At 49.3% G+C, this 16,964-nt stretch overlaps 2 protein-coding genes across 15 annotated transcripts in view; both read left to right on the top strand.

Annotated features, from left to right (window-relative positions):
- SH3BP2 (SH3 domain binding protein 2) overlaps positions 1-731 on the top strand; it is a 34,382-nt gene extending 33,651 nt beyond the window's left edge. For all 4 annotated transcript variants that reach the window (XM_081812754.1, XM_081812757.1, XM_081812753.1 and 1 more), the window contains one exon: positions 95-731. In XM_081812754.1, the coding sequence (XP_081668880.1) occupies positions 95-232 (138 nt within the window). In that variant the 3' untranslated portion in view covers positions 233-731. The remainder of the gene's footprint in view (positions 1-94) is intronic.
- Positions 732-9,667: 8,936 nt separating this feature from the next.
- Positions 9,668-16,964, top strand: part of ADD1 (adducin 1) — an 83,046-nt gene continuing 75,749 nt past the window's right edge. For 5 of the 11 annotated variants that reach the window (XM_081812712.1, XM_081812710.1, XM_081812711.1 and 2 more), the window contains exon 1: positions 10,590-10,610. In XM_081812712.1, coding sequence (XP_081668838.1) covers positions 10,592-10,610 — 19 coding nt within the window. In that variant the 5' untranslated portion in view covers positions 10,590-10,591. Of the gene's footprint in view, positions 9,844-10,454; positions 10,611-16,964 lie in introns of those variants that run through there. The other 6 variants (XM_081812708.1, XM_081812709.1, XM_081812707.1 and 3 more) reach the window with 5 other exon arrangements.

The following is a 16,964-nucleotide window of genomic DNA, read 5'->3' as shown; positions in this document are numbered from 1 at the left end:
GCACCTGGGAGCTTGCCGGACTGCCACGCTTGCTGCTGACCACCCCCTTTCGCGGGAGACGCCCCCTGACCCCGCCACTCTTCCCCCTTGCCAGGACTCTAAATTCTACCTGGAGGGCGAGGTCCTGTTTGTGAGCGTGGGCAGCCTCGTGGAGTACTACCACACGCACGTGCTGCCCGGCCACCGAAGCCTGCTGCTGCAGCGCCCCTACGGCTACACGAGGCCCAGGTGACACCAGTGACACGTGCTGCTGGGCAGAGACGAGCCACGGGGGCCGTGACCCCAGGCCACGCAGATGAGACGGGCCTGCGTGGGAGGAGGAGCTGGACTGAGTGCTGTGCTCCCACCCAGGGTCTCCCCAACAGATACCTTGTAGAATCCGCCAGGCCAGGCCCCACTCAGCAGGCTGGGTCCCTGGGCCTAGGCCAGGCTCTGCACTCCAGAGGATTGAGGGGGCTCTCCTGTGACACACAGCTCACCCTGTCCCACCTCCCCGGAGCCCAGGGTCCCAGGACCGAGCCCTGCGTGGGCTTTGTGGACAAGAATTGTGGTCATCCCCGCCCGTCCCCAACTCTGCCAGCACACTGACCCTGCACTGTGCTGGGAGCTGGGCAGGACTGGGCATTCGGGGTTGGGCAGAGGCTGGCCCCGGGACTGCCACCCCCAGGAACTCTTAAGACACAGGCTCCAGTATGGGCCATTGATGTACAATAAAGCACAGATGACCTTTCCCTCAGTGGCCGGGGTTTCATCGGGAAGGAGGGGACAAGAAGCCTTACTGAGTACCCACACCCACATCTAAGCGGTGACTAGCAGCTCAACTCACAGGAAGCCTAAGAAGTGGTTGTCTTCGGGGCATAGGTCAGTAAAGAACTTGCTTTGGGCGCATAGCTAGGAACAGAATAGGACCCAGACTCGGGCAGTCTGGACTCAGAGCCTCTACTCCGAAGTGCCACAGGTCAGGTACAAGGCAATAGGACTGCAGAGCTAAAAGGCCCCCCCATCTACAGTGGGGTCATTTGCTGGATGAACAAACTGTGCTGGGGCACAGCTGGGCACACCTGGGCCAGGCCAGTGTGGTGTGCCTGGGTGGGGAGCTCAGAACCCAGCTAGGGGCTCCAGGAAGACTTCCTGGAGGAAGAGATGGCTACAGAGGGGTGGGAAGATCCCGGGGGCTAAGTGTGGGTGGGGATGGTGGTCCCCAGATGCCCGAGTCCTCTGGGCAACACCCAGCTCAAGTCTGGCCCTGACCGCCCCTCCCTGCCTGCTGTGGAATTCCAGAAGCCACTCTCCCTGGCACGCCCATCCAGGCTGGATTGTTGCCTCTGTGGAAACAGACTCCGCTTTGGGTCAGGGCTGGCTGGGATCCCGGGGGGGCGTCAGATCCTCTCTGTCTTATGTTGGGAAAGAAGTTCGCTGTGTGAGATTCAAACCCAGGACAGCAGTGTCCCCACCAGCCGGGGTTCAGCATCTGGAGAGGGCCCTTTGTTTGCACTTCCTTCCACCTGCCCCTGGGCGTGTGTGGGGTGTGGGGTGGCTTGCTGGAGGAGGGGAAGGGATGAGGCCACAGTGGATGGGAGAGGTGCTGGGAGGATGACAGCCATCTGCTTCCAGGAACCAAGTGTCCAGCACTGTCCCTGCAGATGTTTCCTCTAAACCCTGCAGGGGCGGGGGGGGGGGGGTGTCAGCACGGGCACTGTCCAGTCTGGGGCACGGGGAGCTTCAGGCATTCCGCGCAGTCTCGGGGAACCAGCAGTCCCTCCCTGCCCTGAACTGGTGTGGGGAACCCATGGAGGCAGGCCGCTCCCTACTGGCTGCAGCTTCCCTTCCTGTAAAAGTTCTAAGTGGGGTTTGGCCCAGAAGACGGTGTCGTCAGTGCTGGGGGTTCTGCTTGCGAGTGATGCACTGCATGATGCGGGACACCCTGTCACTTCTAGGTAACTTGTGGCCATCTCAGTGGCTAAGATGTATCTGAAGACCCCCGAACTGGAAAGTTTGGGGGGTTCTGGGGCCTCTGTTCACTTGGACAGATGAGGCCTGTGGCTGCCCAAGGCCCACCCTGGGGCCTGAACTGGCTTTAACCTCTCCTCCCAGGCCCTAGGCCTGCCCAGGACAGACTCCCACCTGCTTGTGAACTGACCCAGGGACCCAGGGCCTCAGCTGTAAGAGTGTGTGCTGGGGGTGGCCGATGGGGTCCCAGGCAAGGTCTCCAGCATAAAGGAGGGGCCAGAGGGATCCACTCCCTCCTGAGACCTGCCATGAACGTTCTATTGCTCATACAGTGTTGGAGGGTGGTTACCACTTACTGGGTACTTCCTGGGTTCCAGGCGCTGAGCCCCATGGGTACTTGAGAGAAGAAGCTGCTATGTGCCCATTTCACAGGGGAGAAAACGGAGGGTCAGAGAAGCCTGGATTCAAGTTCCAGCTCAGCTACTTAATGTGACCTGTCCTTTGCTGTTCTGAGCCTGGCCCTTACCCCTGCCTACCTTCCCATCTCCCCTCAGGGCTTCTGATAGTCATATGGAGTGTCAACACAGTCCTGGGTGTGCCCTGACTAAGCCTGGGGGGCCACAGCCCTGGGAGGAACAAAACTGGCCTGCCTTCCCCTGCTTAACCCTCTGGACCCAGTCTGGGGGTAATAGACCCAGGGGCTAGTCTGCTTCCTCATCTTGCAAGTGGAGAAACTGAGGCTCGGAGAGGCTTCATTGTCTTGTCCAGCATCATGGTGAGTTCAGAGACTGGTCCAGCTCCTGGGCTGAGAAAGTCTCAGACCCTTTGGGAAGCTTTTCCAAGCTGATGACTGAACATGGTTTTACTCTTCTAACAGTTGAAGAGTGAGCTTCTCTACCTTCTTTTTTTTTTTTTTAAAGATTTTATTTATTTATCTGACAGAGAGAATGAGAGGGGGGAGGGTCAGAGGGAGAAGCAGACTCCCCGCCGAGCAGGGAGCCCGATGCGGGACTCCAGGATCATGACCTGAGCCGAAGGCAGTCGCTTAACCAACTGAGCCACCCAGGCGCCCTCTACCTTCTGTTAATAGAGATTTTTGTTGTAAACAGAGATGCTTTTAGAACCAGAAGAGCCCTCACGAAACAAGTCCGGAGGGGCTCCTGGAGGGCTCAGTGGGGGAAGTGCCCAACTCTTGCTTTCAGCTGAGGTCATGATCTCAGGGTCCTGGGACTGAGCCCGCATAGGGCTCCGTGCTCAGCGGGGAGTCTTCTTCTCCCTCTCCCTCTGACCCTCCCCCCCTGCTCATGCTCTCATTCTTTCTCAAATAAATAAATAAAATCTTTATTTTTTTAAAAAGATTTTATTTATTTTTGACACAGAGAGAGAGTGTACAAGCAGGGGAAGCAGCAGGCAGAGGGAGAGGGAGAAGAAGGCTTCCCACCAAGCAGGGAGCCCGGTGCGGGGCTCGATCCCAGGACCCCGGGATCATGACCTGAGCCGAAGGCAGACACTTAACCATCTGAGCCACCCAGGCGCCCCTAAAAAAAAATAAATCTTAAACAAAACAAAAACAAGTCCTGAGTGGCTCCACGTCCCTGCCCCAACTGTGGGTCACATTGGGGGGACGCCCCCTGCTGGTCCAAGGAGGCTCTCCCTGCACCCCTGGCGGGATTGGTGGCGCGGGCAGGGCATCAGGGAAGAAAAGGCAGCAGCCTGGGGTCGAGGGGCTTCTTGCCCAGTGCCCACCGGGACTGGCCTCAGGAAGGGAGGCCTGGAGGACACACAGGGAATACAGGGCAGAGCTGGTGCTTACAGCTAATCCGTGTGTCTCTAGAGGAGGGCAGTGAGGGGAGGAGGGCCTCTGTCTCTGGCTGTGACCCAGTGGCACCAAGCCCCCCACTGGGCAGCTTGCCACATCCAGTTCCCTGTCTCTGCCTGCATGCTCTATCCCTCCCCCTGGAAAAGACTGCCTGATGGGGGACCTCAGGGAAGGCTCCAGTCCAGGGGGACAGTGACCCTTGAAGATGGTTGGAAGTGGCCGTCTCCCATTAGGCTACCTTCTAGCACACTCCCACCAGAGGGAAAGTCTTGAGACACAGGGCAGACCCCAAACATATCCACTTCCTTCAGACCTTCCTTTGCTCCTCATGAATCCTTAGAGGCTGCCTAACAGCTGCCCCTGCATCACCCTCCGGCTTCACCTCTGGCCACACTCTGAGCTGCTCAGAGCTGAAGCATACTCCTTTTTCCTTTGATTTCCCGTAGAGCAAAACACGCATTTGGAAAAATGAGCAAAACACAAATGTGCAGCCTAACAAATTGCTATGAGGTGAACATATTTATGATCCCATCAAGAGGTAGTCTCTCCAGCACCAGTGTGCCCTCCCCATCACAGCTCCGCCCCTCCTGGTCTCTGCAGCAACCCCTGCCCTGGCTTTGGGGAGGCTCGCGTTCTTATTCTGCTATAAAGCTTTCACCACTCAATTATACATCCATCACGGTGGTTTCCTGTTTTTGTATTTTATGTGAATGGAATCATGCAGATGAAAGCTTTGACAGCTGGCTTCTTTTGCCCATGATGTCTTTGAGATGCGTCCGCATTGCTGGGCTTAGCTCTAGTTTGTTCAAGTTCATTGCCGAAAACTGTTCCGTTATATATAACTGTATCATAGTTCACGGATTTTATTTTATTGTAGATGGACATTTGGTTTGTTTCCAATTTGGGGCAAGTCCAGACAATGCTGCTAGCAACAGTCTTATTCGTGTTTCTGATGCACGCGTGCACGAGTTTCTCTAGGGTATGTACCCGGGAGTCTGACCCCTGGGTTCTAGGGCATCGGGAACCTTCACTGTCTTCCAGGAATTTTGTTGTTCCAGTTTACACTCCCAACAGCAATAAAAGAGAGTTCCCTTGGTTCCACATTGTTGCTGACACTTGGTATCGTCAGATTTTTTTTTCATTTTTATCAATCTGGTGGGTGTATAATTATGGCTTTAATTTGCATTTAGCTAATATTAATGAGCTTGAGCATATTTTCATGTGTTTATGAACCATTTTTGATTTGTCTCCTGTGAAGTGTCTATTCAAATATTTTGCACATTTTTCTAATTGTTGTTCCTTTTTGTTGTTAATCTATACAAATTCTTTACGTAGCCTTGATATTGTCAGTAATGTGTGTTGCAAATATCTTCTCCAACTCTATAATTGTTATTTTTTTTAAGTTTTTTTTTTTTTTAAAGATTTTATTTATTTATTTGAGAGAGAGAGAATGAGAGAGAGAGAGCATGAGGGGGGGAGGGTCAGAGGGAGAAGCAGACTCCCCGCCGAGCAGGGAGCCCGATGCGGGACTCGATCCTGGGACTCCAGGATCATGACCTGAGCCGAAGGCAGTCGCTTAACCAACTGAGCCACCCAGGCGCCCTATAATTGTTATTTTGCATACAGCGAGAGGTAAGGGTTCACTTTCATTTCTTTCCCCATAGGTTTACCCACCTATTCCTGCACTGTTTATTTATAATCTGCTCTCCCGCCCCCATCTGCAATGCCACCTGTGATATGTCCATATATATGGAGGTCTGTTGTTGGACTCTGTTCGGTTCCATTTGTCTGTCTGTTTCTATGCCAATAGCAGCTGTCTGAGTTACTGTCACTTAATTACGTCTCGGTCTCTGCTAAATAGGTTCTCACCTTATTTTTCTTCTTTGAGAGTGTCTTGTCTATTGTGGCTCTTTCTATTTCCGGATGAGTTTTTTCTCCCACTTTTTAAAAAAAATATTTATTTTAGAGAGAGAGAAAAAACGGGTGGAGAGGGAGAGAGAGAATCTTCAGCAGGCTCCACACTCCACATATGGAGCCTGACATGGGGTTTGATCTCACAACCTTGAGGTCATGACGTGAGCCAAAATCAAGAGTTGGACGCTTAACCCACTGAGCCACCCAGGCATCCCATCCCACTTTTTTTTTCCACATAAGTTTTAGCGATAATCGCGCTTCAGATAAACCTCATTGGCTATGATACTGCCACGGTGCAAAGCTATTTTCACACAAATTTTTAAATCAGCTCATCAGTGTCACTAATAACTCAGTTGATCTTTTGATTGGGAATTCATTATAGCTGTAAATCAGCTTGGGAAAAATTGACATCTTTACAACATTGCGTCCTCTGACTCATCAGCACAGTCTATCTCCCTATTAATTTGAGTCTTCCTTAATGTTTGTCCATAGGATTTCATAACTTTGTCCATTATGGTCTTGTGATCAGACGACAGCCATAGTTTCAACATGACTATGTCCCCTGGTAGAAGCGTCCTCTTTGGTGACCTCTAGGACCTCTAGGCTCAGAGCACTTACTGTTGCAGAACAGAAGCACAGATTCCTCAAGTAGGTCACTGGGTATTGTCCGTATTAGGGACGGAGTCTCATAAAGTGGTGATTGATGTAGCATGTGTCCTGCTTCCTGGAGGCTAGCATCCCACCTCGCAGGTGTCCTCTCTGAGTTGGAGCCTCATCTGAATCTCCATGTGGCTAGCCCATCACTCTAGTACGCCGGCAACTTCTGGATGGCACATATTTGGTAGGAATGGTGGGTTCCTGGTCCTATGTCCATTGCATACCTCCTTTGCCATAAAGCAGGTCCTTTGGTAACTAGGCAGTTATGTGGGAGTCCATGTCAGCCAATCAGACACTTTTCGAGCTCTTGATAGGGGTGCTGAAGTAATTGCAGGCAGAAAAGGCAAACCCTCATCCAGATACATGGCAGTCTCAGTGAACATGAATTATTGCTTTTTCTAGAACAGAAGGGATCCAAGGTAATCAACTTGCCAATAAGTAGCCGGTTGGCTCCTGCAGGGACAGGTGACAGGCTACATTTGGTACTGACGGTAGCTGGATCAGCCTTGGTTACAAGGAACCCATGTTGTTGGGCTCATGCATGGCCTCCACTCTGCTACCATGATTACTTCACTGGGGAGACCACTGTGCCAGCACAATGGGGGCAGAAGAAAGAGCCTGGTTTATGCTCATTGGCCATTCCTTTCTATCTGCTTGGTTGTTTAGAGCCTCTGTGGTAGACGCGCACTGGTGAATATTAACATGCAATACAAAGATCTTCACTCTTTGTACCAATTCCCATAGATCCATTGACATGCCTTGTCTTCAGACCTTTTTGTGCCCGAACTTTCAGATTGTTCCTTCCAGGCTCCAGCCAACCAACTAAGCCATGTACCACTGTCTATGAGTCCAGGCCACATCTCCTGCCACACAAAGTGAATGGCAAAATTCACTGCCTGAAGCTTTGCCTATGGGGGTGACTTTCCCTCACCACTGTCTTTCAGGGCAGCTGCCGAATGGGGATACAGTGCAGCAGCAGGCCATTTTCAGCCCATACCAACATATTGAGCCAACCTTCCTATGAACCAAGCACATGCTTTTTGCTCCTCTGTCACTGTGTCCAGGGAATCCCTGAGACCACTGGTGTGAGCTGATAGATACTGCTGCTATAGTGGTAGATGACAAAGTGTCTGGACCGCCTACCTCTGCATCTACATGAAGCCTTCCAATCCTGGATCTGCCACTTAGATTATGATGTACCTACCTGACTTTATGTCTTGGTAGCCTGATGGAACCAAGTGATGGGCAATTCTGGCCTCACAGTCACTTTTTTTTTTTTTAAAGATTTTATTTATTTATTTGACAGAGAGAGACACAGCGAGAGAGGGAACACAAGCAGGGGGAGTGGGAGGGGGAGAAGCAGGCTTCCCGAGGAGCAGGGAGCCCGATGCAGGGCTCGATCCCAGGACGCTGGGATCATGACCTGAGCCAAAGGCAGATGCTTAACGACTGAGCCACCCAGGCGCCCCTGGCCTCAGAGTCACTTTTGATGTCCCATAGACACATTCCATTTCTACCAGAGCCCAGTAGCAAGCCAGAAGTTACTTTCTGAGTTGCTTTGATTTGTGAGTTTGTAGTTTTCATCAGATTTAAAAAGAAATTTCAGCCATTATATCCTCAAATCGTATTTGTCTTCTTTCTAACCCCCACACCCGTTTTCAGGGACTCCAATTACACATTTATGAGGCCTCTTGAAGTTGTCCCACAGCTCACTGGTGCTCTGTTTGTTCTTTTCAGGCTCGTCTCTCTGTATTTCATTTACTTTCTCCATGTCTTCCAGTGTTTTTTGCTGTGTCTAATCTGCTGTTAATCCCATTCAGTGTATTTTCCATTTCTGATGTATTTTCCACCTTTAGAAGCTTGATCTGGGTCTTTTTTGCGTCTATTTAACATGCTTAATCATCTTCTACTCCTCCCTTCGTCCCTTCCTTCCTTGAGCAAGCCCTGACAGCTTTTTTTTTTTTTTAGATTAATTTTTTTAGTGGGAGGGGGCAGAGGAAGAGGGAGAGGGAGAGAAGCAGATTCCCCGCTGAGCAGGGAGCCCGACCCAGGGCTTGATCCCAGGACCCTGAGATCATGACCTGAGTGGAAATCAAGAGTCGACACTGAACTGACTGAGCCACCCAGGCGCCCCCTTCACTGAAAGCTCTAAAGCGCCAGGCCTTGTTCCTGGGTGCAAGGGGAACAATGGCTGATGTAGAATTGTGGAGTCTTGTGCAGAAGTGCCCTGAGATCAGAGGTCACAGACTATTAACCCTGGACAATATCCCTGACCCTTCTATGCGCAAAGCCAAAGAGGTCCCTGCTGGGAAGGAAGGCCCGGGTTCCACACTGTTCTTGCCCTGCCCAGTGCTGGGCCTCAGCTTCCTATGGTATAAAGGGAACAAGAAGCTCTGCTTCTGTGTCCTGGGCTTTTTGGGGGCTCAGATGAGACAAGAGGAGCGAGAGGGTAGGGGAAGGTGCTGGTCCGGTCTCTAGGCTAGCCTCCAGGTCACTGGCAGGTGACCTGATCTTGCCAATGCCCTGGCCTAGACTCTTAACTACTGGTTCTGCGGAGGTGACTGGTGCTTGTTCATCCAGAATTGGCAGGCCAGGCCCTGGGCAGCAGGCAGACTCCCTGTCTGTGGAGCCTTATCGCCATCCACAGACCCCGCTGACTCCACCCTGGCTGCCAGCCCAAACTCTGCCTGTGACCCCGCCCGCCCGGGGAGGGGGGCGGTGTTTCTGGACAGAGACTAGTACAGGGCCGGGCACACGGGCGCAAGGCCCAAGGGCCTGTCTGCTGGAGGAGTGTACGAGGTGGGCAGAGAGCGGCCCGGCCCCGGGCTCCGAGGGCCCCTCTGGCCTGAAACGGGGCCGTTAGGACGCTCTGCTGCCCATCCCGGGCACCTGGCCCGCGGGGGGCCTCCACGAGAGTCTCTCCAGTGACAACAAGCGAGTGCACAAGCGGTTCTGGGACAGCGGGCGCTGCTGGCACAGCCGGCCCGCTTGCGTCAGCGACGAGGCCTGTGCGGCTGCGACCCGCCGTCCCGAAGCTGCCGCCCAGTCGGCCAGTGCTGCCAGACCCTCCGCTGAGCGCCGTGGGCAGGCTGGACCACACCCAGAGGCGTCCCTGTGGTTCGCGGCGGCCGCAGGCGGGGCCTCCGCCCTTACCCGCCCCCTCGCCGCGCGAGCCCCGCCCCGTCACTGCCCGCGTCCCTGACCGCCCTAGCGGTCGGCCAATCGCAGGACGCGTTGCTGGGCGGCGCGGCGCGGGATGGACCTATAGGGTGGCGCGTTGTTGGACTGCGGCGCCGCAGGCCGCACCCAGCTCCCGCGGCGGGGGCAGCGCTGGGGGCTGAGGGGGCGGAGAGGCCGGGCGGGCCGGGGCTGCGGGCTGGGGAGCGCGCGGCGGACAGGGGGCGGAGCCGGAGCCCGAGCCGGAGCCCGAGCCGGAGCCGACGTGCGGCAGCCGCACTCAGACCTGGGAGCGCCCGTGCGCTGCCCGCGATTCGCCCTCTGAGGTGAGGCCCGCGGGCAGGGGCGGCGGCGGGGCCCGGGGCGCGGCGGAGCAGCAGAGCGGCCGAGGGGCTGCAGGCTGGGCCGCGGGGCCTGCGGCGGCGGCGCCAACGCCCCGCGGGAGGCCGGGCGGAGGCGGGCGGGGGCCGCGCCGGGCGGGGCGCTGGCGGGTCTCGAGTCGGGCGCGGGGGCTCGGGGCCGCGCTGGGAGGGGTGGTCGCCGTTCGGCCGTGACCGGGTGCGGAGAGGACGCGGGCTTCTCCGCGGGAGCGGCCGGGCAGCTGGCATGTGGGCTGGGTGGTGGGCGGCGGGGGTCCGGAGCGGACGCTGGGTCAGCAGGTGCTGGCGACAGCGCGGTCCGCGGCCTGCAGCGCCCGCCGCTCGGGGCTGCCTGTGGCTCTGGAGCGTTTGCAGGCGGCAGGTTCTGCCAGCCAGACCTGCCTGCAGACGGTCGTGAGGTGGTCCGGGAACTGGACGGCCCAGGGAGCTTGTTGGTCATCTCGCTCTTTTCTCTCTTTAACGTTGTTGGGGAGGGGGGAGGTGTCAGAGGGCTGCTGCCTTGAACAGTTACTTTGTTTGTATTCTTGTAATTCACGGCTCGGGATATTTTGTGGGCGATTTGTGTTCACTTCATGCATACCTACCTTCGAATAAATACTTCGGTTCACCTGGAACTGCTGGTGGTTTGATACGTAATTTTATGCCTAAATGACGTAAAGCAACTGGTGTATTCCTCAGGGTCAGAACACATCCGATGGCTGTATGCATTGCTGGTAAGTTATTACAGAAAGATATTTTCGCGTATTTGTGACAGATGGATTGAAATCTTAATGGGGAGAAGAAATAGGCTTGCTGAAAGGTGCACTCTGGTCTCCTTTGCAAAAACATCAGTGCGGCCTCCGGTGAAAGCGAGTGGGAGAGGATGAGTAAGAGTTCAGCGGGCACCAAGAGAGGGGAGGGCTTTTGTGGCCCCGCGGGGGAAATGTAGGAGGGTGGGACTGTAAAATTCAGCCTTAAGTTAATGGGCTGATGCTAGCGATGGAGAAATTATATTTTAAAATCCGAAATCTCAATATGCTCCTTGATTCTGACTGTGGGGAAAACTAGAATAGTGAAGATGTTTTTTAAGGAAGTGAATGGTTTGGCAGTCAGAACTGCTTTTCAGAGTTTTGATGTGGTTTACAGCAGGACAGCTGGTACGATTTGTTTAACTGCTTGTCGCTATGTTTAGATTTTAGTCACAGAGGCTCACTGAATGCCATGAATCTAAATTCTGCCCAGTCTCCAAAAGGTGGGATAGTTTTCTTTCTAAAATATAATTTATTACAGCTGACCGTTTTCCCCTTTAAGTCTTTGACATTACCTGATACTGATAAGGTTTTGTTTGGTGTTCAGCTTTGTGTTACTGATTTTACCGTAAAAGCTGTTTCTTTAGACTATTACTAGTTTCCAGTTAGTTCTTTCAAGTAGTCATTGTATTGTCAGAAAAGTAAATAATTTGAAATGCTTTAAAAGATACTTTAAGGGGCCCCTGGGTGGCTCAGTTGGTTAAGCGTCTGCCTTCGACTTGGGTCATGATCCCAGGGCTTGAGTGGGGCATAGTTGCCCTGCTCAGTCTGTAGCCTGCTTCTCCCTCGGCCTGCTGCTCCCTCTGCTTGTGAGTTCTCTCTTTCTGTCAAATGAAGAAATAAAATCTTAAAAAAGATACTCTAAAAAAGATTGTTAAAAAAATCACATATCCAACCAGTGTTAAAATTACCTTGTCTCAGTTTATAAGTTTAACAATAAAAGATATTTTTATTATATGAAACTTAGAGTAAAGATTGATTTATTTATTTTACATGTTTAATTGTTCTCAGGCACATGTAGAGAGAATGGTGTAATAAGTCCCTGTTTACCCTCATCCAGCTTCAACAGTTGTTAACTCAGCCGGACTTTCTCTGTATCCCCCAAACCTAGATTTCATGTCATTTTGACTTGAATATTTCAGTGTGTATATTTACATACATTTTTTAAAAAGATAAACACAGGGCGCCTGGGTGGCTCAGTTGGTTGAGCGACTGCTTTCGGCTCAGGTCATGATCCTGGAGTCCCGGGATCGAGTCCCACATCGGGGTCCCTGCTCGGCAGGGAGTCTGCTTCTCCCTCTGACCTTCCTCCGTCTCATGCTCTCTGTCTCTCATTCTCTCTCTCTCAAATAAATAAATAAAATCTTTAAAAAAAAAAAAAGATAAACACAAATACCACTATCACGAACAATTAATAATTTCTCATTACCTTCAAATATCCAACCAATGTTAAAATCTTAATTGTGTCAGTCTTTTTTATAACAGTTGAATCAGGATCCAGATGCTATTTATACATTGTGACTTGTTTTAGTCTGTAGGTCCCCCTCCATCATTTGTCTCTCCTTGTAATTTTTTTGTTGGTGAAACTCCATGATTTGTCCTGTGGAGTTACACACAGTCTGTATTTTGTTCTGTATTGTAGTTTATACAGAAATGACTGTGCACTGGTAGATAAATCTAAAGATGTGATCAGATTCAGATTTGATTTATTTTTAGCAAAAAGACTTCATAGATTGGTAGGCAGATAATGATTAGTAGTCATTCTTGTTAGCAACCCTTGATGCTCAATGCCTAGAGTCCTTATTTTATTTGTTTGTTTGTTTGTTTATTTATTTATTTAATTTAGAGAGAGAGCGCGCGCAAGCAGGGAGGGGCAGAGGGAGAAGGAGAGAGGATGTCAAGCAGTCTCCCATGCTCAGTGTGGAGCCCACCGAGGGGCTCAATCTCATGACCTGGAGATCACGACCTGAGCCGAAATCAAGAGTTGATTTACTTAACAACTGAGCCACCCAGATGCCCCAGAGTCATCATTTTATTAGGCATTGGAAGGTGTTGATATTTTAATTCTATAACTTTGTTAGCTGGAATGTGGCTTTTTTTTTTTTTAAGATTTTATTTATTTATTTATTTGACAGAGACATAGCGAGAGAGGGAACACAAGCAGGGGGAGTGGGAGAGGGAGAAGCAGGCTTCCCGCTGAGCAGGGAGCTCGATGCAGGGCTCCATCCCAGGACCCTGGGATTGTGACCTGAGCCGAAGGCAGATGCTAAATGACTGAGCCACCCAGGCGCCCCTGGAATGCTTCTATAAAGAGAAATGTCCTGGAGCGCCTGGGTGGCTCATTTGGTTGGGCTGCTGCTCTTGGTTTCGGCTCAGGTCGTGATCTTGATGTCCTGGGATGGAGCCCCGAATCAGACTCTGTGCTCAGTGGAGTCTGTTGGAGATTCTCTCAGTCTCCCTCTGCCCCTCCCCCTGCTCTCTCTGTCTCTCTCTCTCTCAAATAATAAATAAATCTTAAAAAAAAAAAAAAGAGAAATGCCCTCTCCATAATTTGGTTACCCTGAATTTTAGCTCTTTTGGGAAAAGTGGGATAAATGCTTAATTTATCCAGTAAGTTACTAATTCTCAAAATAAGTTGGGAATCCTCTGAAAGTAGTCAGTGAGTTGTGTTACGTGTTTGTGTCATTGTGAACTCATGGATTTAAACATATGTGATATGGTTCAGTCCATTGTAGGTATTATCCTTATTGATGCTGAGATCGTCCGATCTTTGTCCAATAGGAATCTGTTCTGTTTGCTTCCTAAACCCTTTAAACAAGACTCTAAAAGTCTTTGATCTTTCCGGTGTGACAAACTGCACCAGGCCCATCTTACACATTTTCTGTCCCAAGCCCTGGAATCATCCATTTCTCCAAGGGACCTTGGTTTCTTTTAATGAAAAACAGTATTTAGTAATGACAGTCTGTGTCCTGGGGTTGTTCACTACTACTAGGTTGATCATTGTTTCTAGGTCTTTCCAGTGCACAGATCACAGTTACTATACAGAGTTCTATTTAACCTTCTTGATCTTACTCCTTTATCTTTTTTTCTTCGAAGACAGACCTCTTGATTCTAATTACTCTTTTTTTTTTTTTTTTTAAGATTTTAGTCATTTATTTGAGAGAGCAAGCACAGAGGGAGAATGAGAGGGAGAAGCAGACTCCCCGCTGAGTGGAGAGCCTGACATGGGGCTCCACCCCAGGACCCTGAGATCATGACCTGAGCTGAAGGCAGACACTTAACTGACTGAACCCCCAGGTGTCCCTAATTACTTATTGTTTTATCCCACACTGTACACCTCTCAGTCTGAGAAGAATACAAAGACTATCATCAACTAATAAAAATTGAGTTTTTTGCATCCCCATTAGAGATATAAAGTCAAATTACTGTGTTTTAAAGTCACTTAGAATAGTTACTCTGATTTTGCTACTGGGTGCTTAGGTTTTTGGGCTTTTTTTTCCTCTTAGTATTTAGGGATTACTTTTTAAAATTTTTATTTTATAATTACATAAAATATTAAAAAAAGTCTTTCAAAGTCAAATGTATGAAACAAGGTATAGTCAAAGGATTGCTTCTTTCCATCCTTTCATCTTCACCTATCCCTCTTCCCTATAGATAACCTTTTTACATTTTATTTTATTTTTTTTTATTTATTTGACAGAGAGAGAGACAGCGAGAGAGGGAACACAAGCAGGGGGAGTGGGAGAGGGAGAAGCAGGCCTCCCGCCGAGCAGGGAGCCTGATGGCGGGGCTCGATCCCAGGACCCTGAGATCATGACCTGAGCCGAAGGCAGTCACCCAACCAACTGAGCCACCCAGGTGCCCCAACCTTTTAATTTTATGGTTACATTCATAGTTTCCCTTTATCAGATAGATGGTAGTGTATTATACACATTTTCTTTAAAATGCTTTAAAAAGTTTTTATTAATTGTAAAATACATACAACATAAAATTTGCCATCTTAATGTTTGTAAATGTACAGTTCGCTGGTATTATATACGTTCACATTGTTGTTCAGCCATCACTACCATCCATCCCAGAACTCCTTCATTGTGAAACTGGATCTCTGTGCCCATCAAACACATTCTCCCCTGCCTCTAGCCCCTGTCTCTGTCCTTTCTGTCTCTGTGATTTTAACTACTCTAGATATCTCATATAATTGGCATCATGCGGTATTCATTCTTTTGTGGCTGGCTCATTTGCATAATATCCTCAAGGTTCATCCAGGTTGTAGCAGGTGCAGAATGTCCTTCCTTTTGAAGACTTAATAATACTCCATTATGTAGATACAGCACTTAACTGCTTTTTAATGAATACTCAATGTAAAAATTTTATCCACTAATGGCATTTTTTTCCCTTATACTATGAACTGATGAGAATTTTCTCATACAGTTTAAGTTATCAGACTGGAAGGAAATACATCACATAGGTATGATGTCATACTCAGAAATTCTGTTGAGAAGATTCCAGCGTTCTGTATTATGTGGCGGTTGACAGCTACCAGTATTAAAGATTTCAGTTTTGCATTTTTTTCTTTTTTTTAAATAGCTGCCATTTCAGCCCCTCAACTACAGCAGTACTGTTTTGGGTTGGTTTCAGCAATGTCATTTTTGAGATAAAATCATCTAACTCATTGACCCAGTGAGTCCATTATTAATCAATTTGTTAACATTACATTTTAGTAATCTGTTTTTTCTTATGTTACCCATTGTTCTCTCACACATTATTTATGTACATGTTCACTGAACTCAGATATTTAAGCTTTAAAGTCTAAATTATTAGACCTATAGATTCTAAGTGTGTGAAAAACAGTGCCTGTGGTCATAGTTGTTAATGCTGTTTTGCCAATGTGAGTTTTGTCAATTCTCCCTTCATAATACATCCTGAATCAGTCCTCCTGTCCCATCTCCACTGTCACCACCTGGGACCCAGCAGCCATCACGTCTCCTTTGAACTAGCACAGCAGGCTCCAGCTGGTTTCCCTGAGCCCTTCCTACCCATTCTCTACCTTTCAGCCAGGGTGATTTACATAAATATAAATTAGATCCTGTTCTGTCTTGCTTAAAACCTTTCAAAGACTGATAAAAGTGGTCGCCTCTACGGATGGGGATCTCTGTGGCTAGGGGTCAGGGTGGGAGGGAGAATTACTTTTCACTGTATGAGCTTATATATCTTCGGATGTATGTTTTAGTTCATGTAGTTGGAGTACATACTCAGAATAAAGTAGGTAATCTTACAAACAAAAACCCAGTGACTTCCCATTATATTTAATGACAGAATCCAAATTTCTTATCATGATCTTCAAGCTCACTTTCTCCCTTCTTCCAGTTGCTCATTTATGCTGCATTTACAGTGGTTTTCCTGGAACCTAGCCCTTGCAATTTCGGGAATCGTACATTGATCCCTTTGCCTAGAATGAACACTTTTATACCACTCTGCATGGCCAGCTCCTCATTTAGGCCCTGCATAAATATCCCTTAAAGAGACTGTCTGCCCTCTTTCAAATAGGTTTCCCCTGTTATTTACTAACTCATACACTTCTGGTGTCCTTCAATTTAAATGATTGATTTATGTTTACTCTCTTTTTTTTTCCCCCACAGTAATGATACTTCATGAAGGCAGAGAAATGTATTTATCCACTGTTTAAGCTGGCCCCTTTGTGTTTTTGCTAGAATGAGTTCTGAGTCATAGACTAGACCATGACACTTACCTGCTTAGAGCTTTTCAGTGATCCCTGGTCCATAAATCCTGAGCTCTTGGACCAGCCTTGGTTTGGCATCTTCCCACGTATATCTCCAGTTTTATCTCTTACAGCACCTTGGTTTTGCTTCCCACTGTGTTCTGAGCATGGTAAACTGGCACACGGTAGGTTCCCAGTTTGTGGAATGAATGATTTAAGATTCGGTCTCTTTAAGTCTTTGGGAAACTAAGTCACACTCTTGGGAAAATGATAGCTAAAAACATAAGGTCATAAAGCTTCAGGGAAGGCTACATAAAGAAGGTAGAGTTTAAACTTACCCTTGAAAGGTGGGTACGGGGGCGCCTGGGTGGCTCAGTTGGTTAAGTGTCTGCCTTTGGCTCAGGTCATGATCCTGGGGTCCTGGGATTGAGCCCCGTGTGGGGGTCCTGGGTCTCTCTCATTCTCTCTCTCTCAAACAAATAAAATCTTTAAAATAAAATTTTATTTATTTGAGAGAGAATAAGAGAGAGAGCACATGAAAGGGGGGAGGGTCAGAGAGA

This window comes from Leptonychotes weddellii, chromosome 2 (genome assembly GCF_054177405.1).
Source record: "Leptonychotes weddellii isolate Sample4059 chromosome 2, ASM5417740v2, whole genome shotgun sequence".
NCBI classification, from domain to species: domain Eukaryota; kingdom Metazoa; phylum Chordata; class Mammalia; order Carnivora; family Phocidae; genus Leptonychotes; species Leptonychotes weddellii.
The sequence above is the reverse complement of the archived record's forward strand: the minus strand, read 5'-3'. Positions and strand labels throughout refer to the sequence as shown.